General features: G+C 48.6%; 1 protein-coding gene across 1 annotated transcript in view; it reads right to left on the reverse strand.

The window, feature by feature from the left end:
* Prmt8 (protein arginine methyltransferase 8) overlaps positions 1 to 25354 on the reverse strand; it is an 87596-nt gene that overhangs the window by 49992 nt on the left and 12250 nt on the right. Inside the window, exon 2 of the mRNA XM_005365276.2 lies at positions 2046 to 2231. Coding sequence (XP_005365333.1) covers positions 2046 to 2231 — 186 coding nt within the window. The remainder of the gene's footprint in view (positions 1 to 2045; positions 2232 to 25354) is intronic.

Raw genomic sequence — 25354 nt, forward strand, 5'->3', positions numbered from 1 at the left:
CACACACACACACACACACACACACACACACACACACACCATGCCTGCCTTCTACTGCTGTACTTCCAACCGTGATGATCATGGACTAACCCTCTGAAACCGTAAGCACCAACCGTGATGATCATGGACTAACCCTCTGAAACCGTAAGCAATCCCCAATTAAATGCTTTCTCCTGTAAGTTACCTTGGTCGTGGCGTCTCTCCACAGCCATAGTATATTAACTAAAATATAAAAGTGCCAGCCCAGAAGGGAAACCAAAACTTCAGGCTCTTGGAGCCCATCTCATGGGTGTACCCTTTCTCTAGGATGGATGCTGTCACGGTCCTTTCTGATGCATACAGTCTGCACAGCGTTAGCACGGGTTAATGTTAGACAGGGAGCAGGGCCAAGGATGGTGCAAGGGAGCACCCACATTCCTGAGCAGGCATCTGGCCCTTCTAGGACCAGGGCTTTTGGTAAAGAATCCTGGTTCTCAAGCCTTCCCACCGGCCCAGGCTTACTATTTATAGAGGGCAACACAGAGAGCCTCCAACCTCCCTAGACTAAGCAAGACAGAGGCCTTGATCTAAAAAAGAGAATGAGAAGCCTCTTCACCTATACCCTCTGCCTGCACAGAGGCCGCCAAGGATGCAACAGAAGCAGGTGAGTCTGCTCAACCCTTAAGATTTCTGTGAGGGTCAGGGAGTACAAAGGAAGGAAATATTTTAAAAGGCGTGTGACGGGGCAGTTAGGAAAGAAGTCCATGCACCAAAATGGGGGAGGTGGAATTCCTAGCTCTCTCCACTAGTCTCATGCAGAACAAGGCTAGGATGAGGGCTGGGCTGGTTGCTAAGGCCCTGGATCACCTGTGACCTTAATAGCAGTAGCAGCATAAGGCTAATCCGAGAAGCAAATGAGCCAATAATCCAAACTGCTTGGAACAACACCCAGTACACAATAAGCATTTCACAACTCAAAATCGCTGACTGCCGATATTAAAAACCTCCCTGGCAGCAGCCTGGCAATTTGGATGGAAGCAGACCTTCCAGCATCGTCTTAGTCTCATTGCCAGGGAGCCACAGGAGCTGGTTTGCAAAGACATCCTCACAGCTGGGAACCTCAGTTGGTAAACATTGCCTCCTTCCCCAGGACTTTCTTCCCTATGTTTAGGGATGGTGGGGATATCCTTCTCATGGGTTCTTACTAGGATCAAATGAAGATGGCATGTCAGTCACAACTAAAACCATGCCCAGCATTTGGCAAGCGGAAGCCAACGCTAATTGCTTTGGGGGCAGTTTGGGACAATGCTAGGGAATTATATAATGAAATGTGGCATGGAGTTCCATCCTGTACCCACAATAGCCATGAGGGTTTGCTTCTGTTTGGGGGCTGACACAAGGCTTCTCTGTTGGGAAGGGGGCTGAAAAGACAGAATCAGAGCATCAGAGGTGTGGGGGGGTCCTGTCTATAAGATCTCACCCTGGTTCTTCCCCTGGAGATGCCCCTTGGATAAATTAATTAATGGGCATCACGGCCTCCAGGAGTCCAGGATAGCCTCAGTGCATCGGCTGCAAGTATTTCAACTCCTTGTCAGCATCAGTAATGTGCAGGCCACCCAGGACTGGCGGTTAGAGACAGACCCCGGGCCAGAAGGTAAAATATAAGCTCAAAGCGCCCCATGGTAGCCCTACCCCCAACTTGCTGCCATTCATTTTGCATAGCAGTTCACTTTGTAACTCAGTCTGACCAGGAGCCCGCTATGTAGTCCAGGCTGGTCTCGAACCCTCAACAGTCCTCTGAGCTCCCCTCAGGCTCTCAAGTGCTGGGATTATAGGTGGAATGCACAAACACCCACTTCTACCTACTCACCTGCTCCAGGCCCTGCCTTGGCCATGGCTGTCCCAAAGGGAACCACACAAGGGGGAGAGGTCAGGGTTCAGGGCCGCCAGAGGGATTCACTTTGAGGTGGGAGAGAGCTGGACATACATTCTTTATCACCTCTGAGAACAAGAATGAACTGACAGGGCCACAGCTGTCCCGCTGGTCCCCAACCTGAGTGTGTTACCTCGTGGATCCCAAAGTGAGCATACGAGTCAAAATAGTAATCCCTTGACGTCATCTCCTCAGGATTCAGCAGCTTGGACATCTTGCCCCGCCCTGGGCAGCTGGGCTGTGTGGACACGTGGTGGACGCATTGCACAGGCTTGGCTGGGATGACAGGCTGCGGGGGCTGAGGGGGGGCACTGCTCACCTAAAGGGAGAGAAGGGACCCAAGTTAGTTCTGCCTCCAAGATTTCTTTTTTTCTTTATTGTTTTTATTGAGCTATAGCTGTATATTTTTCTCCACTCTCCCTCTTCTTCTCTCCTCCCCTTCTACCCTCTCCCAAGGTCCCTATACTCCCAATTTACTCAGAAGATCTTGTCTTTTTCTACTTCCCATGTACATTAGATCCATGTATGTCTCTCTTAGGGTCCTCTTTGTTGTCTAGGTTCTCTGGGATTGTAAATTGTAGGCTTGTTTTTCTTTGCTTTATGTCTAAAAGCCACTTCTGAATGAGCACATATATTTTCTTTCTGGGTCTGGGTTACCCCACTCAATATGATGTTTTCTAGATCCATCCATTTGCCTATAAATTTCAAGACTCCAGGATTCCATCCCAATTCCTGGCTGTGTGACCTTGGGATTGTGTATACCACCACCACGTCTCTGCTCTTTCCTTGATAAATACAGGGCCTAATGAAACCCCCCAAGGAGCCATTGAGATAGCTCAGTGCATAAACGCCTGTCAGGGAAGCATAAACCCAATCCCCAGTGTAGTGGCATTTCATCTGTATTTTAATAAATAAAACTTGCCTGAGGATCAGAAAAGTAAAACAGCCACACTGGCCAGCCTTACAGACTGGGCAGCCATGACACACACCTTTAATCCCAGTAGCCACACTAGCTTGCCATAGAAACCAGGAGGTAGTGATGCATGCCCTTAATCCCAGAACTAGAGAGAATTATTAAACGGGAAGAGACAGCTCTCACTCTCACTCTGAGGTTTCCTAGAGGCAGGATTGCCATTTCCGGACTAAGGTTGAGGTAAGAGTCAGTGGCTGGTTGCTTTGCTTTTTCTTGTCTTCAAGTTGAACCCCAATATCTGTCTGTGAGTTTTTATTAATCATGTTTCCCCCTAGCACCCATGTAAAAATCCAGGCATAATCCTAGCACTGGGGAGGTGGAGACAGGGGGATACCTGAATCGCTGGCCAGACGGTGTAGCCTAATGGGTGAACCCTGGCACCCAGTAAGAGACCCTGCCTCAAAATAACAAAGTAGATGACCCCTGAGGAATAACACAAGGTTGACCTCTGGGATCCAAATATATGTGCACATATATGTACACACACACACACACACACACACACAGAAAGAGAGACCTCTGCAAGAATCAAGGCATTAGCGCCAGTCTCTCTCAGCACTAGATAACCACGTGGTGTACATATAATAAAGGCTTCTTTATTGTTGTTAGTATCATTACTACCATCTAGATCATATAGATTATATACACATATAATATCCTTGTCCTGTCTTCATTTGCCTCTCCACGAGCTAGGTCAACTCAGACGTACAGTCAAGGGAAAAGGTAGCCCCTGGGACAGAGCAGATGGGGAAATACAAGTGATGCCTTCCCTCCCTCCTACCTCAGGCACAGCCTCAAGACCACCCTGTGTCTGAGACTAGACAGGAATGAGCTGCATGGGGCAAGAGGTGCATCCCGGCTGCTGCCCCTAGGAAACGGCAGACTTCCCAGTTTAGCAGCACAGGCCTTCGGGTCGAGGAGGGGCCAGGCTGGCTGGCGAGTGGGGCTGCCTCATCAAAATGCTGCAGGTGCACCCACCCTCTGCTTGGGATGTTGGTCACGGTCTCTGGGAGGCTAAAAATAGACTGTGTCAATCGCACACTCCCGTGCTGGCTGCAGAGTCACCTCCAGAGCTGAAGACGCCTGTGCACACAGTTGACCCCAGTGTTGACTCCATTTAAATACATTAAGGAGAGAAAAACTCTTAGCTGGTGCAGGAACTTGTGTGACAAGGTCAGGGGGCTTCCAGCGCCCTCCAGCTATCATCTCTCAGTCCAAGGATGACTTGGAACTCCCTGGTTTTCTGTCCTCAACAGTCAACTTGTGAGGTAACTTCCATACGTCACACACTGCACGAGGCAAAGGGATGGACGACCTGACCAAGGACAAGAGAAGGGCATTGAATAAATAGCCCGTAAAGTCACGAGGAAAAGGGGGTGATTATGACTGGTACTTTGTCCCAGAGGCCACTCCTTAGTCCAGCTCAGGCTTCTGCAAAGTAGACTTGGACTCTGACCCTGGACTGACAGGCCTGCTCTTCTCACAGTGGCCTTGAACTCACATGCACTAAGATACGGAGAGTTGCTTTGAATTCTAGAGACAGCCGCTGAAGGCCTGCTGCTGAGAAGTCCTGCGTAGAAGAAATAGTCCTGGGGGGAGGAGTCCCCCAGAGACTCCGCTTCCTAGACCTCTAGCAACCTCACTGGAAGCTATAATAAAACAGGCTACAAAAGAGAGTCAGACATCAAGAGGTGAATTCCCTTCAACTGCGAGTCAAGGAATCCTAGCAGAGTCACCATGCCATGAGCGTGAGCTTTGTCAATGGATTTTGAAAGGTAGAGGTGGCAGGAGGGAATTCTAAGAGGAAGGGGTGCTTTGAGCAGAGAGGACAGGGGGTGGGACGGTTGTGAACTTGATGGGGGAGAACATGCTGAGACAGTAGAGGGTTCGGCTGAGAGAAGCTCGTGATCAGGCTAAGAGGGCGGAATTAACTACCGCACACAATAGCAAATGTGCCCTGGGTACGCAGGGCCCCGAGTTTGAACACTGATTTTGGAAACTGAATGTGAGCACAGAGTATAGGAGGGGGCGAAGAAGAAAGGGGTGTCCATGGGGGAATTTCAGAGACTATGTTCAAAGTCTAGTCAAGAAATAATGAGCACCCGAGCCCCCGGGGTGCTGGAGGGGCTGCCTGCCAGTGCAGCACAGAAATAGAACCTATGGGGTTGGCAGCTGGCAGAACGCGGTGGGACGAGGGAGAAGCTGGAATCTGAGACGCTGTCCACGTCTCAAGCCTGGGTGAGTAGGAAAATAGTGGTGACGTTACCAGAAATCAGCACATCAGCGGGAAGAGCAAGCTGGGGTGGGGGATGATGAACCTCAGTTGGGATATGTGGAGTTTGAAATGCCATCGAGCCTTGTAAGAAAAGATGTCCAGCAAGCAGATAAAGAGGCAGTTCCAGTCAATAAACACCTTCACGAGGCTGAAAGGCACACCCCAACACATGTGGCGAGGCAGAGGTTAAGTGTGCTCACGAAGCCAGGGCTGACAAACCAGGAACTTCACACCCCGGCTTAATGGGGATGAGGCAGCGGTTTCTCATCTGTTATGTGCAAAACAAAACAAAACAAAAAAAAAAACCCAATGGTGAATTAACACTCGGGGTAAATGTTTGTCTCACTGGAGATCAGATAAACTTAAAATAGAACAAAACCTTATCTTATCCCTCAAAATGATGAGTCTCTTCATTTGCAAGATTAGGAGGGGCAGGGGAAGGGAGTGGGGAAGAGGAGAGGAGGTACTTTCGCCCAAGTCTTGTGGAAATGTGATTAAGTCAAGACATTTTTAGAAAGCAGTTTGGTAAAAATTTATTAAGAGCATTAAAAAGCACAAATCCTTTAACCCACAATTGCTTTCTTTAAATTTAACACCAGGAGAGGGCCATTTATCGTCCTAAGTACATAGCTCTGTGAATTTCATGATGACCAAAAACCAACAGTCAATTTTGATGGCTCACAAGACAAAATTGATTACAGCCTATGGTGAACACCTTGTCGTAGAATGCTATGCAGCCCTTAAAAATGTAGGAAAAGTCTTTAAGAACACAAGCATGTGAGCACATTAAACCGTCGGTAGAGCAGGACACACAGGACTGTAGACTGTGCGCTTGTGTCTTAATTAAAATCTCTTCTTGCTGGTGCATGAAGAGAGGAGATTCAGGGAAGGCACCAGAATTGGCAGCAATCATCCCTGGGTATTGGGTCGTGAATAATTAATTCTTTCTGGCGCCACTTTTGTGAAGAGCAAAAGCTAATATTGCAAAAGAGTATGGAATGCAACTCCAGACCCCTGGAGGGAAACTGAGGCCGGGATTCTGTCTTGAGAACCATCCGAAGGATGGAGTGAAGAAAGGTGGATATGCCTGGGAGAAAGGTCACATTAACCACCTTTTGAGGACCTGAGTGGGCTTGGAGGGCCCAGGGGGTTGACATGGGAACAGGGATACAGTGGAGAGGGAAGATGTGTCTTTAGACTGCCCTTCTTCTGGGGACATGTGACCCAGGCATTGACTTCAGGGAGGGGACTTTAAGGCAAAGTCTTTCTTCCTGCAGCCTGGCCAAGGCCTTTTTCTACCAGGTAATGACAATGAGCTCAGAAAGCAGCATAGAGTCTCCCCCCTCCAAAGAAACCTTGAGAATCCCCTATACATCCAGATGCCACTGATATTGACTCTATTTAAATACAGTTAAAAGAGAGACCATTCCTAGGCTTTTCAAGCATCATGCCAGGTCAAGGTCCTCTGGGTCTCTTCCCAACAGCCAAGTATATGTCAGATGCCACCAGGGCACTCATGAGACACAGGGTTGCAAGAGTCAGGGGAGGCAAATAAGACCAAGAGGTGACATTAGCCCTGGTTCTGAAGACTGCCAGCCTCCTGCCTAGGAGAGCTGCTTTCTGCCAACGACCCACAAAGTGTGCCCTCTCCCGGGGAAGCTGAGGGTGACAGGCAGTATGGGGTGATGCTTCGCCTTCCACAGTTACCTGACGAGCTACGGGGCACTGTATATATGCTAGGAAGGAAACAGGAGACAGAGGGGTCTGTGGAGGAATGCAGAAACCACTCTAGGAAGATGGGTCAGCCACAAATAATGGCTCTCTCTCTGGGAATCTGGCCAGGGAGCTGGCTCAGTTGCCTGCCCACGTGCCTCTGGAAACACTTGAGGAATATAGGCCTCCAGTCCTGGTGGTCACTTCTGTAAGGTCAGAAGGTCTGACTCCTTTCTAGGAAGGAGGTGACAGGGAAGTCTTCCAATGTTTTAGTAGCAAACATGTCTGAGAAGTCAGAAAGAGGGTTAGCGGGTACACTGGGTGTGGAGCCCAACTAACCCCCAACTTCAGCACCTTTGTCCTCCAGAGCTGTGCCCACTAAGCTCCAGGGAGCCTCTTTACCCAGAATCCCTCCCACCATGGATCGCTTTCCAACACAGTACTCCAGTAGGAATGGAACTCAATCCACCCTCTATTTCTGACCTCGCCTGCTTGGAATGGCTGCACTAGGAAAGTATCTCTGCACAGTGGATCCCATCTGGTCCTGCCCAGGCCTGGGGCCCCAGGGCATGGAAAGGGCCCTGAAATATTTATCTCTGCCTCCTCCAAGATGCTCAATTTCCTGCAAGTCTCTCTACACCATTTATGATCCCAATGTGCTGAAAATCATGCCCGCTGCCTGCCAAGGTCATGAAGAAGAAGGCTTCTGGAGAAAAGATTCTGAACTGGTCCTTCAAGGAAGGGTAGGTCCTCCCCAGGTGGGATGGGATAGGAACATTTCAACCTAATCCTATCTCCACTTAGGTTATTTGGGGAAGGTGGTTAGCTCTGACTGAAGGCCCACTCTGCAGAGTGCTTTGCAAACATTGCTCGGTGCAGGCGTAACAACACGACAAGGTGTTGAAACATACAGGCAAAACGAAACAAAACAAACGCCTAAAGCTCTTGAGTGCTAGGGTTATTTATTGGTCAGAGTCCAGAGCTAGCAAGTCCCAGAGCCTGGCAATAAACCAGTATCAGTGACAAGGCATATTCCTTGTTGACAACCGGCAATAAGAGCATCTGCCATCAGCGTTGACACTATAGCCAGCTTGGTTCAGCCCAGCCATGCCTAATACAGCTGCTGCCTCGGCAGAGGCAGGCTAACTCAGAAGGGAGGCCCAGCACGCAGGGCAGAAACAAGGTCAAAAGCAGTGATCTGCTCAGGAGCATGCGTCAGAAGATCCAGGTAGCCACTTCTCCGAGATTTCTAGGTTTAAAGAAAATCCGCCGCAGATTTCAGGTTGTAGATGGAGAAACTGAGGCCCACCCACATAAGGACAGAGATCTTTCTAGGGTGAGCCGGAAGGAGAACTGTGAGAAGCAGGGAAGGCATGGAGACAGGTCAGAGAACACAGAAGACGAGCTGCAGGACAGAGAGGTGCCAGTCTTTTCTGCGGCCGACAGTCAAAGCCGACCTGAGCCCTTGGGCTATAAATGACTCCTTCAGCACCAGGCCAAGCTTTAAGACTCTCCCTGAAGACAGAGGCCCACTACGGGAGCCGGCTCCTGCTCTGGTCTCCAAATGCCAAGAGAACTTCTGACATCACATTCCTATACGGCCTGGGGTTGCCTCCGAAGGAAAGGAGTGTACTGTGGAAGATAAGACCCCACCGGAGGGGGGGGGGAATGGGGGTGGAGTTAGGAGGGTGGGGGGAGGTGTGGGGGGAGGGGAAGACTGGCCTCATTCCTGTCTTCCCTCCCGGTTGCCTTTGCTTTTGTCTCATTCCCCCTGCCCATCCTCTTACTTGGCCCTGCCGCCAGACTTACTCACGGACACCCTCTGCACCCTGCTGCCATTCCATACACACATCCAAGGCTGCGATCTGAGCTGTAGCTGTGTTATTGACAAAGGCATAAACAAGTATTTACATTTATGTTATGTTTATGACTGCGTTAACAACATCTGTCTCCATTATATGGGTACCAGAGTTCTAAGGGAGAACATTCTCACACTGGGTTTTTGGGCCACTCCAACTTCCTAAGACGGTACCGGAAATAGAGAACTTTCCAAGCCTGTGTTCATCCCCAGGTGGCCAGAGAGCATCCTCCCATCTGCTATCCTGCACCCATGTTTCCTGACAGCTGGGCTGGAGGGTGACTCCCTGGATCCTTGTGGAGAAGCCTTGTGGTCCATGAGCCTGGATGGAAGCAGTGTTCTGGTAGGTGGGTCTCACTTTCTGCCAGAACCATGGGCGGTCACCGGGGCAGTGACCGGGGCAGTGACCGGGGCAGTGACCGGGGTGGCCGTGTCTGGGCACTACGAGCACTGTGTGTTTCTGCTGTCTCCTTGCACTTGGTCGCTGGCTCCCTGAGCTGCTCCAGATTGTTCACCATCAACAGCATCCCCACCCTGTGCTCCCACTATAGGGGCGGCCTAGTCACAGTCACCCCAGATACCCTTCCTTAGCCTTGTTACCCCCTTCCTACTGCCTGTCACCCCTCTGTGCATGTGTCCTGTGACCATGGAGTCAAACACTCTAGACTCCCTTCTTTCCCATCCACTCCCACTGCTTGCCACTCTCAGTCCAATGCACTAAACAAGGTGGCATCACGGATAAATGGGGCAAAGGGCAGTGGTCCTCGGAGTCTGGGTCCTGGACGACCAGCATCAGCCTCTACAACACCAGAGACCACTGCTCCAGGACCTGCAGTGGGACCCAGTGGTCTGTGCTCAGAATGTTCGGAGGAAATTCCCATGTTCTGTCCAGTTTGAGAACTGCCGGGCCCTCCAGGTACTTCCTACCCAGAACGGCATGGAACCACAACTCTCAGAAAAAAAAATCAAAATAAAAACAGCAAAAAAGTAAAACAACCATAGTCAAGTATAACTGGGCACACAGGTTAAGAAGAGTTCTTGGTGATGTTTTTAAGGTTTTGCTTTGCTAAAAATGAACTATCGATCTCTGAGAAAGTGGTAGGCTGTCCATTGGCCCTGAATTCCTGTCTGGATTGCTCTTTCCCAAGAGGCAAGGGAGCACGGTTCTGAAGGAGCAAATCTGCACTTAAGGTCATGCTCAACCTCCTTAGCGATCAGGGAAATGCAAATCAAAACAACTTTGAGATATCATCTTACACCTGTCAGAATGGCTAAAATAAAAAACTCCAATGATAGCCTTTGCTGGAGAGGCTGTGGAGGAAGGGGTACCCTCATCCATTGCTGGTGGGAATGCAATCTTGTGCAACCACTTTGGAAATCAGTGTTTCGGTTTCTCAGGAAATTCGGGATCAACCTACCCCTGGACCCAGCAATACCACTCCTGGGAATATACCCAAGAGATGCCCTATCAAACGACAAAAGCATTTGTTCAACTATGTTCATAGCAGTATTATTTGTAATAGCCAGAACCTGGAAACAACCTAGATGCCCTTCAATGGAAGAATGGATGAAGGAAGTGTGGAACATCTGCGCTGTGGTTTAGATTAGTTTCTAGTTACCAGTCCTGTGGACCTTCACGGGCAGGTCTGAGGCCGTGAAGCCTGGAAACAGAACTCATCGTCAGACTCCCAGGGGGTGATGCCCATAAACGCTGGCACTGACCATGTAGAGTCTGGCTGTCTGTCTTCCTCAGCCCCTCTGAGCCCCTAAGCTCTTACATGGCCCTCAACACAGATACTAGTTGCTACTCACATTGACCAAAGGCCAGAGCAGTCGCAGACCCTGGGAGAGAGACAGCTGAAGGTTCTAGAGCGCACATTAGCTCTGCAGTAGGTGACTGGAGATTGGGCAGGTTCCACCACACTGGGGCTGCGTGGCCTGGGCTGATCCCTGACTGACTCACAGCCACTACTAGAAGCCCTTGCGGTATAACTGGAAGGCAGGCTTGGTGCTGCGCACTGTGTCCCAGCGCTTCCTGTCAGCCCCTGGCTGTCTCTTTGTGGTGCAACAGCAATGCCTGCCTCAAATCAAAACCACACTGCTCCCACACAGTCCTCCCTCTGTCTCCTGGATCAGTAACTCCTGGGAAAGCATCGCCTGGATTTGTTGGGCCTGACCTATTTTTTAAATAAACTGGGGCTGTTTTCCATTCTTAGTCACTTTTTCTCCCAAGCCCCCACATATTAAATTCTCTTCTTATATCCTCAGATATTTGGGCTGCAAATGATGTCAGGTTAATTGGATGCTTGGCTCCTGGCTCTTCCTCTTCAATGGGCTTATAAAGCAGACTTCCCCAGGCACCCTTCCTCCTCCTTCTCCCCTCCCTAAGGCAACAGGACTCCCCTCCCCTCTCTCCCTCCTGTGGCTGGAAGGGCCTTGCTGATCACCTGTCTTCCCCTCTGCCACTATGGGCAGATGCTCACTTACAGTCTCCTCTCCCCTGCTGGAGTTAGGGGGCCCCTTCACCTCCAGACTTCAGTCACATCATCCCTGTGGCATCTGTGCTACGCTCCTGAGTCCCTTCAGGCTGGGGCATCAACAAAAGGCTCTATCCTGTCTCGGTCTGATTTCTGTTTGAGCGCAGACACACACACACACACACACACACACACACACACACACACACACCTGTGAATTCTGTTCCTGAGGATCTCCTCCCCATCACACCACTACACCCAAGCCATTTTCCCTTCCCCTCCCCTTCTTTGTAATAATAATGTATTCTGTCCCTTCCCTGGGGCCACTAGGGTGACTAGAGACTCTGGATGTGCTAGCAGGTACAGGAAACTATCAAGTGTGACATGGGTACCATGAGATAACCAGTTCTGGCCACGTGATTCCACGCCAAGGTGCTATTTTTGGACGTACCCTGGGCCCTTCAGCAGCACTGGGCACAATGTCCCTGGTTGCCTTTTGTGTGCTGTTTTGACAACTGTTTGACACAGACATACACACACCCTATGGTGTCTGCTCTCCAGCCATTGACTCCGCTCATCATCCCACTTCCCCCCAGTCTCTGAACTTCCCGAGTTCTGGGGGACTGCTATCTCCAGGAAGAGGCCACCACTAGAAAGACATTTGCCCTACTCCTGGGCCACCTGCATTTCAACTGCTTCATCCTGAAAGCCCAAGGCACCTGCTGGTCAAAAGCTAGTCACGACTGTGCCAAGTCTGTAGGTGTCACTTCTGCAAAGGGAAATCGCTCAGACAGTCCAGAAGGATTATTTCACAGCGCAAACAGATTCTGTGTGTCTCTGGTTCCCTCCCCACACTGGACACAATGACACATTGATGGCACAACACTTACACTTCGGTGGGGCAGCATGGTCCTTCATCAATGAAATATCAACCCCAGCCCTTTGGCTGAGATCTGTGATCTCTGCCTGGTCCAAGGAAAGGCTCCCTCTCCCTCCTGAAACCAGACAACAGTCACTCTCTTGAGAAGGTAGCAAGGTGGCTGGAAGAAAGAGGAAACTGGGCATCATTTAAAGGAGGCTGGTGATGTTCTCAGTCCCTTTGGAGGGCCCACAGCACTCAGGGCTTCCTACCAGAAGTGCCTCATCTCAGGGAAGTTCCAGGGGAAGAAAATATCTCCGAACTACAGCTGGCGTTGGCTGAGACTCCCAACTCCAGCCTTGTAGACTACAAGTGGCTTCAAGTGCAGACTCAAGTGCATCTGTTAGGATTTCCCGAACCCTCCAGTAGCTCAGTCACGGGCTCACTGAGGATTCATCGAGGAGCTGGCTCCTCACACCCCTCAGGCCCTATCATTTGGGCATAACACAGATAGCTTGAATCTCGTTTTCTTGGGGTTTGGAGCTTTTGTTTTGATTTTTGGTTTATATATGATACAAGATCTAACTATGCTGCTCTGGCTGGCTTGGAACTCCTTATGTAGATCAAGCTACCCTTAAATTCACAGAGATCTGCCTCCCGAGTGCTGTGATTAAAGGTACATAATGATACCTGACCAATTAATTTTTACCACATTTTAGTGTGTGTGTCTGTGGGGTTTTTTGTTTGTTTGTTTTTGAGAGGGGAGTATGCTTGCTATGGTGCACCTGCAGAGATCTCGGAGGACAACTGGCAGGAGCTGGTTTTCTCCTTCCACTATGTGGGTCCTGGTAACCAAACTCAGGTCATAAGACTTGGTAGCAATTGTGCAATAACCTTGCGGTCCCCCAGTGATTTGTGATAAGACAGACAGAAGTCTCATGTGGCTGGCCCAGACCACAGCCACACAAACTTAGGCTGTCACCGTTTTCATGAATTCCTTCAGAAAATTTCCACCTCGTCATAAGACGCTTAATTTACTCCAAGTAAATATATTCCCACCTGGAGTCTCAGCAGGAGCAATTGAGTTCTTTCATCAAAGAATCTGATATGAATAGTTCTTGACATTACCGACATAAGTTGGAAAGGAATAAAGTCTGTCATCGGATAATAGCCAACACAAGCTAGAATGTTTTTGGGGGAAAAAAAAGCATTCTCAGGCAATTCCAATTCCAATCACTATTTTAAAAGCCAAATGAAATGTAAGAAATGAAAGGTTTAGACAGAGTGTGGTGGAGCACACCTTTAATGCCAGCACTCAGGAGGTGTGTGTGCGTGTGTGTGTGTGTGTGCCTTCTTATCTATATAAAGTTCTATATGATCTAATAAAGTTCCAGGCTGTCCAGGGATACAGAGCGAGACTCTGTCTCAAAAAGAAAAACAACAGTCTCATGATACTGGACACCAGACAGTGGTAAAGGTGACACCTAAGAGATGGGTTGTCGCAGCACATGGCCTAGAGGAACTGTCCGGGCACAACAGGGAGAGTCCACACCAAGCAGAGCGGATGGATCTCTTTTGCTAAGAGAGATGGAGGTAAGGACCTGATGCCAAAAAGGCTGGAGCTCCTCCAAGAAAGTCCTCGGGTAAACAGTCTTCGGCATACACCGTTCTGCTGAGTTTTTCTAACTTTCTGCCAAGGTCTGACCACAAGAAGGATGTGAATAAATCAGGAGAAGAAGCCCTGAAGGGACAGGGTGACTAATTTTCTGTGATTCCCAGGGCCTGGAAAGCCTCTCGTCCCTCCTAGCCAATTCGGAAAGCTCCTAATTTGTGCTCAGAATGGTTCATTACTAAACTCCCCAACACAAAATGCATAAGAATATCCAGTCCCCAGCAACAACAGCAAAAGACCATAGTGTTTGATAGCCAGTCAAAAATAATCAGACTTTCAAAGAAGCATAAAACACTACGCAAAACTGTTTGTACTGAAGAGCAAAGCCTGCCATGTGCTACAGTATTGCCTGATGGCACACTATAATAAGTTTACAGTTCACACATTGTCCTGTGTGGCCTTTTTGATCAACTTGATACAAACTAGAGTCATCTGGGAAGGGGGACCACAAATGAGAAAATTCCACTACAAAATCCAGCTGTGGGTAAGACAAAGGGACTTTTTTTTTAAATTAGTGATGATACGAGAAGGCCCAGTCCATTGTGGATGGTGCCACTGCTGGGCATATATATGATCTTGCATTGTATAAGAAAGCAGGCTGAGCAAACCATAAGGAGCAAGCCAGCAGGCAGCACCCCGCTATAGCCTCTGATTCAGATTCCTGCCTTGGATTCCTGCCCTAACATTCTTCAATAACTGTGGTGTGGAAGTGTTAAGGTAAACTCAGTTCTTTTCTCTTCAAGTTGTTTTTGGTCGTGATGTTTTATCATAACCATAGAAACCTGAGACAAAAATTGGTACCAGGTCATTACAGACTTAACCAGATGTTTGTTGGGAAGATTGACTTTGAAAGCCATTGAGTCCTCAGAGCTCAACAGGCTGTTCTGTGGGAATTTGAAGATATTGTTGAGAACATTGCAGACAACAGAGGCAAGACTTAAAGAATTTTGGAGAGAAATTTGAGAGTTCTTCAAACAGTTCTCTACTAGAACTGTTCACTTGATTTTTTTTTGAAATATTTACTTTGTAGATTTACTTATGTTTTGCACATGTTTACCTGCATGTATGTCTGTGTGTTACATGCATGCCTGGTGCCCTTGGAGATCAGACCACCACATCTGATCCACAGTAACTGATGCTGCAGATTATCCTGAATGACCACGCAGGTGTTAGGAATTGAACCCAGGTCCTCTACAAGAGCAACAAGTGCTCTTAGCCAACTCTACATCCCTCATTCATGTAATTTTTTTTGAATTAAGAATCTGTGGCTCTGGTTAGCTGGGACTGAAGACTCAGCAGTGATTAACAAGAGGCCATAACCACTGAGTTAAAACTTTTGCTTTTCTTGTAACTATTGATGCTGGTCAGTCAGAGAGAGCTGAGAAGCTGGCAATGATTAAGAAGAAACCAGCATCATTGAGGTGAAACCTGAGATTATTTCCTCAGGTTGGGCACACAGAAGCCATGGCCTACAGTGGACCAGGGCTGTATTTCATGGAGGTAGTTGAACTTGGTCATATGTAAGAGTCTCTCAAGTAGTAATGATTTTGAAAGCATGAAAGGTTCATGGAGAACAGCTGAGACTTGGCACTGTAGGAGGTCATCAGTTGACAGGCAGCCTCAATATCAACCAAAGGCTCAGGATTGAAGGGGTCATATAAAGAGACCATAGTTAGAATCCCCGAAGATAGTCAGTAGAGGCTACTGGCAAAGGGGCAGCCCAGTTGCAATGGAGACCCCAGCATGTTGAAGATGTCAGTACCATGGGAAAACCACCAAGGACAACAGCAAGTATGGCGTGGAGCTGTCTCGAGCCCATGAGACAAGCTGTGTGTGCTGTGGATGGCAGAGCTGGAGAAGAGGAACTGCCTAAGCCCTATAGAGCCTGAAAGACTGTGAGGGGGCTCCAGGAATCATGTCCTGATAGACTTTGGCTTTGCTTTAATTTGACTATGACTGTGCCCTGTTATACCCTCTTGGAGTGAGAAAGTATGTAACTTACTTGATTTTCATAGGAGTCAAGAGACTTGGGATTGTAGAGACTTTGAATTTTTAGAGTCTTTGTAGTGTTAGGGAAACTTTGGATGTTTGAGAGTTTGGATACTTAGGAGATTTTTTAGACAGGCTCTGAACTTTTTGACTTGGGATGGTTTAAAAACAACTTCAAAATTTTAAGTCTTTTAAGGGTTGAAATTTTAAAGGCCGTGGGGCTTTTAAAGGTCAGAATATTTTATATTGTGATAGTGATATTAATATGAGATCTTGGAAATGAACAAGAAAGAAAAGGCTATAGCTGCATAGTGATGTGTTTGTGGGCCAAGTTGACAAGGGTCAATTTTCCTTGTTATTTTTGGTTTGTTTCTCAATTGCAGGAACCACAATTGAGAAAATGCCTCCACAAAATTGGCCTGTAGGCAAACCAATGGGGGACACCTTCTTGATTAGTAATTGATGTAGGAAAGCCCAGCCCATTGTAGCTGGTGTTACCCCTGGGAAAATGGTCAGAAAGAGAGAGAGAGAGAGAGAGAGAGAGAGAGAGAGAGAGAGAGAGAGAGAGAATGTAGTCTGTGGAAGTCAATAAAAAAATTTCCTCTGGTTCAGTTACTGCTTTCAGATTCCTGCCTTGAGTTCCTACCCTGGCTCCCCTCATTGAAGGAGAGTGACTGAGAGCTATAAACTAAAATAAACCTTCTTCCCCAAGCTGCTTTTGGTCATGGTATTTTATCACAATAGAATCCCTAAGATAACTGTGAACCCTAAAATGACTGCTTTATGAAAATAAATGCATAGATTAAATAGATAGGTAAATAGTTTCCCCCAAGGGGCAGAAAAAGGAGAATAAAGGTGACAAAGGAACAAACAGCAAGATAATAGGCTTAAACCTCATCGCATCAACAATTACACTAAACATAAATGGTTGAAACAGCTCTAGTAAAAGGCAGAGGCTGTCATAGTGAACTTTTAAAAATAAGCGAATGCTTTGTTTCTGAAATGTATTTTCATGTTATAATAGGGTAAGCATAGAGAGATGATGTCAATGAGCTGAAAGTTCAGCAGCCATGCTAATAGCAACACCCACTTCCAGGTAGATAATGTTAGGGGACACTTCCCAATGTCCACTTTATCAAGGGGATATACAATTCTATATACTTTTATCCATCTTTTAAAATGTTACAAAAGTTATCAAGAAAGCCTGACATAATTATTTAGGACATAAATCAAAACATGAATCAAAATATATAGGGGCTGGGAGTACAGCTCAGTGATTGAAACTCAAACAGCATGAGCAAGGTCGTGGGTTTCATCCCCAGCACTAGCAAAGACAGACTGCAATGAGTTGCGCTGTCACACAGAAGACAGAGACTGGAGAGGGAACCACATGTGTTGCTGGTGAAGCTGGTATTGCTCTCATGGGGAACAGTATAGAGGGTCCTCAAAAAGTTAATAATAAAACTACGTACGATGAAGTGATTCATTTTTAGGCATGCACTCAAAATAACCGAAAGTAGATTCTGAATGAGACATTGATGCTTCCATATTCATTCCAGAATCGTTCATGACGGCTAAAATATGAACACCAACTAAGGCCCTGCTGATGCGCACGCATAGCAAGGACTATTATTCAGCTTTAAAAAGGAAGGGACTCCTGTCTGGGGGTGTGGCTCAATAGTAGAGGGCTTACCTTGCATGGAGAATGCCCTGAGTTCAATCTCCAGCACCGTCAAACGCAACAAAAAGTACACTCAGAAAGGAAACCTCAATACACGCCACAACCCAGAGGAATCCTGAACACGTGGCAGCCTGTAGACTAAGACAGTCACCAATGCCAAACGCTGGGCCAGTCCACCAGTCTGGGTAATTGGAGCAATCAATATTATAACGACAGATACTAGGACAGTAGCTGCTGGAGGCTGGGCAGAAGTGAGAGCTGTGTGGTGTCAGGGGGATAATGTTTCTGTCTGCAAGAGGAAGAAGGTTCCAGGGAAAGATGTCAGGGACAACGTCAGAGTGATGTGAGTGAGCTTGGTGCTGTAGTGCCTGACATGTGGTTAAGATCTGCATGCTGTGGCTATGTGGATGTCCCCAAGTTATAAACATATGGAGAAAAGTTCTGATGGACTAAAAAGGCAAAGTAGAGCAATCCCATTAAGTGGTTTAAAGGCACTCAAAGGAGCCAGCCTTGGACTAAGAGCCCAGGAGTGTCACCCTTCCTAGTGCTTCCAAAGTCCCCAGCTAAGGTGTCTACTTAGCACCTTAGCATGAACTCGCTCCCCAGGCCTCTTCTCCTCTGAAAGGCGTGGGGAGAAGAAAGACCAGTTTCAAAGACCATCTTCCCAGGGACTGGCTCAGATCCTGAAGGGTGGGGACAGTAGCCATAGGAAGTAAAGTAAAGCTGGTGCTGAAAAAAACATAGGAAGGTAGGGAGGACATTTAACAAGCCTTGGGTTGCTAAGGCCCTAAACACGTACACAAACTCCTGCATCCTCTACAAAACCTGAGATGTTACATCCTCGGCAGCCCCCTGGGGCTGCTTGACCCCTGGCCGGCCTGCTGCTCCTCACATGCAACAGCCTCCTTCTCACCCCGGGACTGAGCACCAGCTACTGTCCTCCCACCGAACCACTCAACAGTTCACATCTCTTCCCACATGGGTGTCTGCACCTCTCTGAACACTGTCTCCATGCTGCCCTGTCTGCAAACACAGCTACCTCTGTCGCCCGCTCTCTCATGTCTGTGTTTTCCTCAGCTCCTTCACATCCTTGTTTGTTGTCTGTCTCCCCCGTAAGATGAAAGTTCTCTGCTGGCAGTGCCAGGCTCTTCTACCTTCACACCAGTTCTGAGCGCCGTGCCTTGTACTGAGTGGGTGTTGGATAAATCCCTGGTAGATGCCTGGATGGATGAGGGGAACCCTAAACCAGTTGCCAAAGGGGCTGGGACAGAGAGGAGCTGAAAGGGAATCCAAGAGACACATTCTCAGCCAACAATCGGGACAGAGGAGCCTCTTCCGTGCCCAAGCTAGACTAAGCCCCACTCCAGCAAAGCCAAGTCCTTGAGGACAGAGATGAAGCTGGAGTCATAGGAAATACACTGACAGAGTTCATTAGCAAAGATTTTAAGTTGACTCCCACCTACTCCTTGAGCTCTTTCTTGGACTTAACCCCTTCTCAAATGCTGTCCCCGTGTCACTGGCCTTCACTATGCCCCCCCCTAAGACCTTGACAGGCCTTGTAGCCTTTGCACTTCCCTCTGCCTGAAACCACTACCTTCTTCCTCTCTGCTCTCCACTTACCTGCTCAACTCATACCTGGGCAGCCCTGCTGAGTTCTCAAGGCGGTCAAGATGGCAATTGTTAAATACGATAGGTTCACTTTTGTGTATGTCACTGTCCCCTCCCCACCAGAGAGACATCATGAAATTCCCTCTCCGAACTAAACACAATCTTCTGAGGAAGGCTTCATCTCCGGCTCTGTGTAAAAGAGAGCTGTGGCTTTGACGTGTTTCAAAATGGCTGGGATGGGGAGCCAAGCTCACAGCCTTCTGGGACAGGCCTTTAGCTCATTCCTTCCCACACTGCAGGTCTCAGTATGTGAAGTCTGACTTTAAAGTTCTGAGTCTTTTCCCCCCTGGTTTTGAACATACCATGTAGTCAGAGATGTTCTTGCACCCCTGCTTCTCCCGCCTCTACCCACTGACGACTGGCATCACAGGCATACATCACCACACCAGGCTCGGTTCTGAGTCTTACCTTTTCCCCAGCAGCCCCCTCTAGAAGTCCTCTCTTGGCTCTCTCCTGTGCTTTTCATAATTTCCCTTAGACTGATGCTCTCCTTACCAAGCCCCCAAATCTCTACTAAATGTGTATGCTTCTCAAAGACAAGGACCACCAGACATGGTAGCGCATACCTAAAATCCCAGCGCTTGGGTGACTGAGACAGGAGAACTGCACTGAGTTTGAAGCCAGCCTGGGTTACAGAGTAAGTCCAGGTTAGAGTGGACTACAGAGTGAGACCATCTCAGATACACAAGGATGTACGTGCACCACACCACACACACACACACACACACACACACACACACACACACACACACACGAGAGGTGGGTAGAGCCATGTCTTAGTTTTAACTGCATTTAGCAACCCGGAACAGATGTCACCATCACAACCAGAATGGCAGCCACCCTTCACTGAGCAGCCCCTGTGCCAAAGGCTTTGTTAACGTGTCTTCAGCTGACCCTCATACAAATCTTTCGAACAGGATGGAAAATGTGATCCATAGAAAATTACTCGCTAACTCAAGGCCCTAGAGTTAGAAGTAGGAGAAGCCAGACTCCAGCCTTAGAAAAGCACCTTTTGTGGTTTGCCTGAGATGCGAGAGCCAGTGCTGTTCCGTGGTCATGGGGACAAATGGCCAATGATGACAGACCCTGTCTGGAGCACTTCCCATCTAAGGTTCCTTTTGAACCCCACAAGGAAGTGTTCTGAGCTCTCCATTAAGATCTCCCCACTCTCCTAACTGGGGAGACTTTGACCCTGTACATGAATCATAGAACTCAGAGTTCATCTCCATGACCACAGAGGACCTTTCTTTAGTTGGACTCATAAAAAGATCTTGAAGAAAGCTACTACTTGGGCTGTTCTAAGGGGTCCAGTGGCCTCAAAGACCATATTGGGCCAGCTAGCCCCAGCTTGACCCCTGACTCCGTGTGTGTCCTTGAACCTACTTTTCTTCTCTCTGGTCTTTGATTCCTCTCTACTGAAATCGGAGGGACAAGATTAGATACTTTAAGCTGAAGACTCAAATAAGCATTTCCAAGGGTGACAGGAGCACAGTGAGAAGGCAGAGGTGATGCCACCCACCTTTGGTAGCAGGGTGACTGTACTTCCTCTTTGCTCTAATCTTCTGAACACATACCTGTTGATCTTTAAACGGCAGCCTCCAGAGGCCATGTGAGTCATGTGTGGGCCGGCTTAGTCCATGCCTCCCCATTAGTTAGCACCATTGCATTCGTAATTAAGGAAAATGCCAATGAAAGACAAAGCCAGGGAAATTATGTACATAGTTCTTAGAAGTCAACCGCAGGGACAGCCAGGACTTCAGCATGAATACAAGTTTCAAGAAACTGCCAAGGCCAAGGGCAATGCGTGGACCCTGAGAACAGCCTGTTCCCCTGAGTGAGCTAGAGAATCGTTTAAGCTTCGGTCAGTGGATAATGGAGCCATTGAATTCCATGAAGGGTGATGACCGATGATGTAGATGGCAGTCCAGTATCATAGGCTGACCATCCAGTGGCCATGAGATGATTACCTACGGAGATGATTACTCACCCCACCTCTAGAGCTTTTAAATCCAGTGGGTCCGCTCTGGGGAGCTTACAAGTCTAATGGCTTCAGGAAGTGTTGCTGTGACTGGTACAGGGGACACCAGGGCAACCAGGGGCCACGTAGGTTCTAGAAAGATAACTGGTTCTCTTGAAACCAGCTTTGTGGACACCACAACTGGGAAACTGCTGAACCTGTCTGGACCACAACCTCATCCTCATCTGTAAACTGAAGTTAGGATGCATATCCACTCAAGGGATTATTTAAGATTTAGACAGGATGACCCTTGCCTGGTGTGTTGAAAGGTGCCCACTTCCTGAACAGAGTGCGCTAAATGAATGAGACTCATCATCTCTGTTTGTCAACATGGCTTAGTGGACATCATAGCTGTGGGGGGCTCCACAACGATCCCCGGATCTCAGGTGAGAGGAGAGAAGTTACCAGAATTCAGAGCCCATGTACCTTAAGGAGAGAGGTAGGTAATAACTCCAGTTTGTACAAGAAATCTTGGTTTATGAGGACCACACAGAGAAGGAACAGGGGGATACACAGTTGACTGTACTCTCCTCCTTCCCTGCTGCTGCTGATACCCCAGGACAGACCTAGCCAATCAGGGGCTAATAACGGGGCTGTTGAAGACCTGGGAGAGGGGTTGTATAAAGGTAGCGTAGTCAGCTCTGCACAGGAAGCCCCACAGATGTCCTGGGGACAGATGGCAGGGAAACTGGAGGAGCAGCCTTAGGATGACCAGCATGCTTCATTGCCTTCAGTGAAACAGATGTGGTCAGAAAGTTTCCACTGACTGGGCCAGCAACTGCCCCCCCCCCATTCTACAGCAGCAGTGGGCAGCACCAAACTGTTCCCTGGCATTCCCAATCCTGGCATTCCTGGCAACTCTGGCAAGATGAGTCAGAAGGTCCTGGGGCCACAGCCAGCTCCAACACTAAGCCAGCCAGGTGCTAACATCTTTGGTCCCCGGGAGGGGACAAGGCATTACCTTGCAGGGAGCTGTAAGGTAGGGTGAGTTCAGGAGAGCCTGGAAAATGACCACAGCACCTGATCTCCAGCCCCCAAACCAACTCTCTGACTCGAACAGGGCAACTTGTCATCAGGGGGCAGCCTCTGCCACCCTGCCCCCTCCTCTGTCCAGGTCCTCCTTGTCCTTCTGGACTGAGGCTGGAGAAAGATCCCAAGATCTGTTAAGTCGCTTTAGGATCCTCGGAGGAAAGCATCAGGGCAACATGCTACAATGTAGTATTCATTATCCGAAGCTAGATGGAATAAAAGCCTCTTGAAGGATATACGCTAGGACATGGGTCTGCCTCAGCCGGGTACGCGACTAAATTCACAGCCATTGTTAAAGACAGTCCCAAAGCTGCTGACATTTGATGCTCTCTTTCTTCAGATTCTGGCTCCCTTTGTCAGAATGCTTGAAAGGGACTCGTACTGGGGAAAGACATGCAAGAAGCCCAGAGCTGGGTTTCCAAAGATATCTGGGAACAACAAAGTGCAGGCGATCTGATAGACGGCACCACAAAGAAATGGATGCTCTCCTGGGGCTCAGTGGGATTCACTGAAAACTGTACTGGGAAGAACAGATTAATATACAGGAACTCCAGAAAGGACCTCCAAAAGCCCCTGCTGTCGGGTAAGGTGTTGAGCGGGTCTAAAGGGTCCTTTCGCCTGCCAAAATGTAAGGGAACTTAACCAGGCATAACAGTGGAGAGGACACCTGCTCTGCCAGGTTAGCATCGGAACTATGATGGCGAGACAGCTGAAAACCTCAGATGCCCTGACTCTTGGCTTCACAGAGCTCTGGAGAAAACTCATAGTCTCAGCAATGGCCAACCACACAATAAATAGTTGTCGACTGGGACTCTAACTCCAGTGTGTTGAATCCCACGACCCTCATCCCACTAAGGCTTAAAGATCTTGGAGAACACTGACCTTCCCTGACAGCACACTTTCAAAATATTTCTGATGCCATTATCCCTGGTTATTAAGGGGCCACTCCATAGAGCAGGACAGACAGGAATCACCTTGCCTGCTTTTCAGAGACATCACCAAGCTCCCTGCCTGCTAGCCTCCAACCACAGACTTCAGACCATGGCTTCTGCTTCTTGGTTCTCTCCTTTGACCGTGGTGTCTGGTATCACATGGGGACCAGAGAAACTAGAATGAATGAAAAAGAAAGTGAAGGCCGTTCATCCTTGGGGCTCAGGACAGACCCCCCTGGCCCCACCAGATCACGTGGCCTCCACTGGAGAGTCGGAGGATGGACCTGAAGTGCTCAAGGATCTCCGATCACTGAGAGAGTGGAGCAGAGTGCAGGCTCAACTGAGCCTACGAGAGAAGCCACCAGAGTGCCCTGCGGCAAAAATCACAGTGCTCCGTACAGGCTGCCTACGCAGTTTGGGTTGCTTTACATCGGAGAGTAGCAAGGATCTATTTTTAACCATGCAGATGAAAGAGTAAAAAGCAGTGCTGAACCAAGAGCAGGTGTGCAGCAAAGAAGCCCGGGCCAAAGTAGAAGCAGAAGTCTGATGGCTTCTGAAAAGCATCTCCCCTGTAGACTCATATGCTTAACTCTTGATCCCCTGGCTGGTGGTGCTGTGTGAGAGGCCACAGACCCTTGGGGACACGGGCTCTGTTCAGTAGAAGCAGGTTGCTGGGGGTATACTCTGAAGGTTATATTTGACTCTTACTTCCGGGTTAGTGTTCTTTGCCTCCTGACCCAGACATGACACGACATGACCATCTCTCCAACAAACTTCCTGAATTATTCCACCACGTCTTTCTTCCCATTTTGGGCAGCACCCTCTGACGTTATGAGCCAGAGCACACCTTTCTGACCATATGTCTGGTGTTTCTGTCAGAAAGACAAGGAAATTGACTGACGTGGGTATCATGTCCACTTGCCTGTGCAAAGGCACTGTGAGACTGTAGTTAGAGACACTCTCAGATCTCATCCCTTGACTGACGACATTTAATCTCAGAGCAGCCAGAGTTAACAGACCAACAAGGGGGAGCAAGCTGCTAGATCCAAACTCTTAGCCCCCTGTTTCCAGACAGATTTTTCCAGGCCTCTCTGGCTATCTCTACCATCTCTTGTTGTGGCCAAAGGGCAAGGCAGTCCCAGCCACCGGCGACAAAATCCTGGCTCCTAGTCCTTGCTGAGCCTTGTATTCTCCTTATCACAGGGGGCCTGGAACATGGAGGACAGACTTGGGATCGGGAGGTAACAAGTACCTAACAAGCTTCAAGGGTGCTGGGGAGATGAACAAATGGGTAAAGGCACTTCTTATGCAAGCATGAAGACCTGGTTTCAAATCCCCAGCACCCAGACATATAAAAGTCAGGCATGTTTGCACATCTGTAACTAAAACACTGGGAGGGGGTGGAAAATGGATTCTGAGAGCTTGCTGGCCAGTTGCCTTAGCCAGCAAGCCTCCCGTGCAGTGAGAGACCTTGTCTGAAGGCAATAAGGCAGAAAGGGATAGTGAAAGACACCCCATGACCTGTCTTCCTCTGGCCTCTGCACAAGTATACACCATACATATCAATGAAACACACACACACACACACACACACACACACACACACACACACACACACCAGGCCTTGTTGAAAAGAGAGGAGTCTAGGCCTGTAGCTTTGGTGACTTAATATTCAGCAAGATGAAGATACACAGAGCAGAAGAAAGCAGGAGTTGTAGGAAAGAGAGGAAGACCAGAGGTGAACACCCAAGAGATCTGGGGTTCCAATGAGACGTCTAAGTGGAGAGATCCTGTAGGCATGTGGGGTGACCCTGGAGGGGAAAGCTTGGCCACAACTCTGAGGTTGGGAAGCAGAGGCAGATGAACCAGAAAGGAAGCTGTCGTCCTCAGTGTCACACTGTCACAGAACACCTGAGGCAGGCCACCTAGGAAAAGGGACTGAGACAGCTCAGAGTTTCAACGGTCAGAGTTTGAGGTTGGGCTGCTGCACTGCCTGGGCCTCTGCTGACAGAAGGCAGGTGAAAACATGGCAGTAGAAAAGAACCATTTCATCTCACATCAGCAGACAGAATGAGACTGTAGTCCCATAGCCTGTGCTGAGCGAAAGCCATGAGACTCAAGTACCTCCCCATCAGCCCCACCTCTTTGTTTCTATTACTGCTACACAGCAATGGGTTTTGCGAAGATAGTCTCATTCACCTCTATCGTGTGATTTGACCATCTGCACTCCAGCCCCACCTCTCAAAGGGCCATCTTCCATTCCCACCATTCCGAGGGCAAAGCTTCCAAATGCATTCAA

This window comes from Microtus ochrogaster, unplaced genomic scaffold (assembly GCF_000317375.1).
Source record: "Microtus ochrogaster isolate Prairie Vole_2 unplaced genomic scaffold, MicOch1.0 UNK1, whole genome shotgun sequence".
NCBI lineage: Eukaryota > Metazoa > Chordata > Mammalia > Rodentia > Cricetidae > Microtus > Microtus ochrogaster.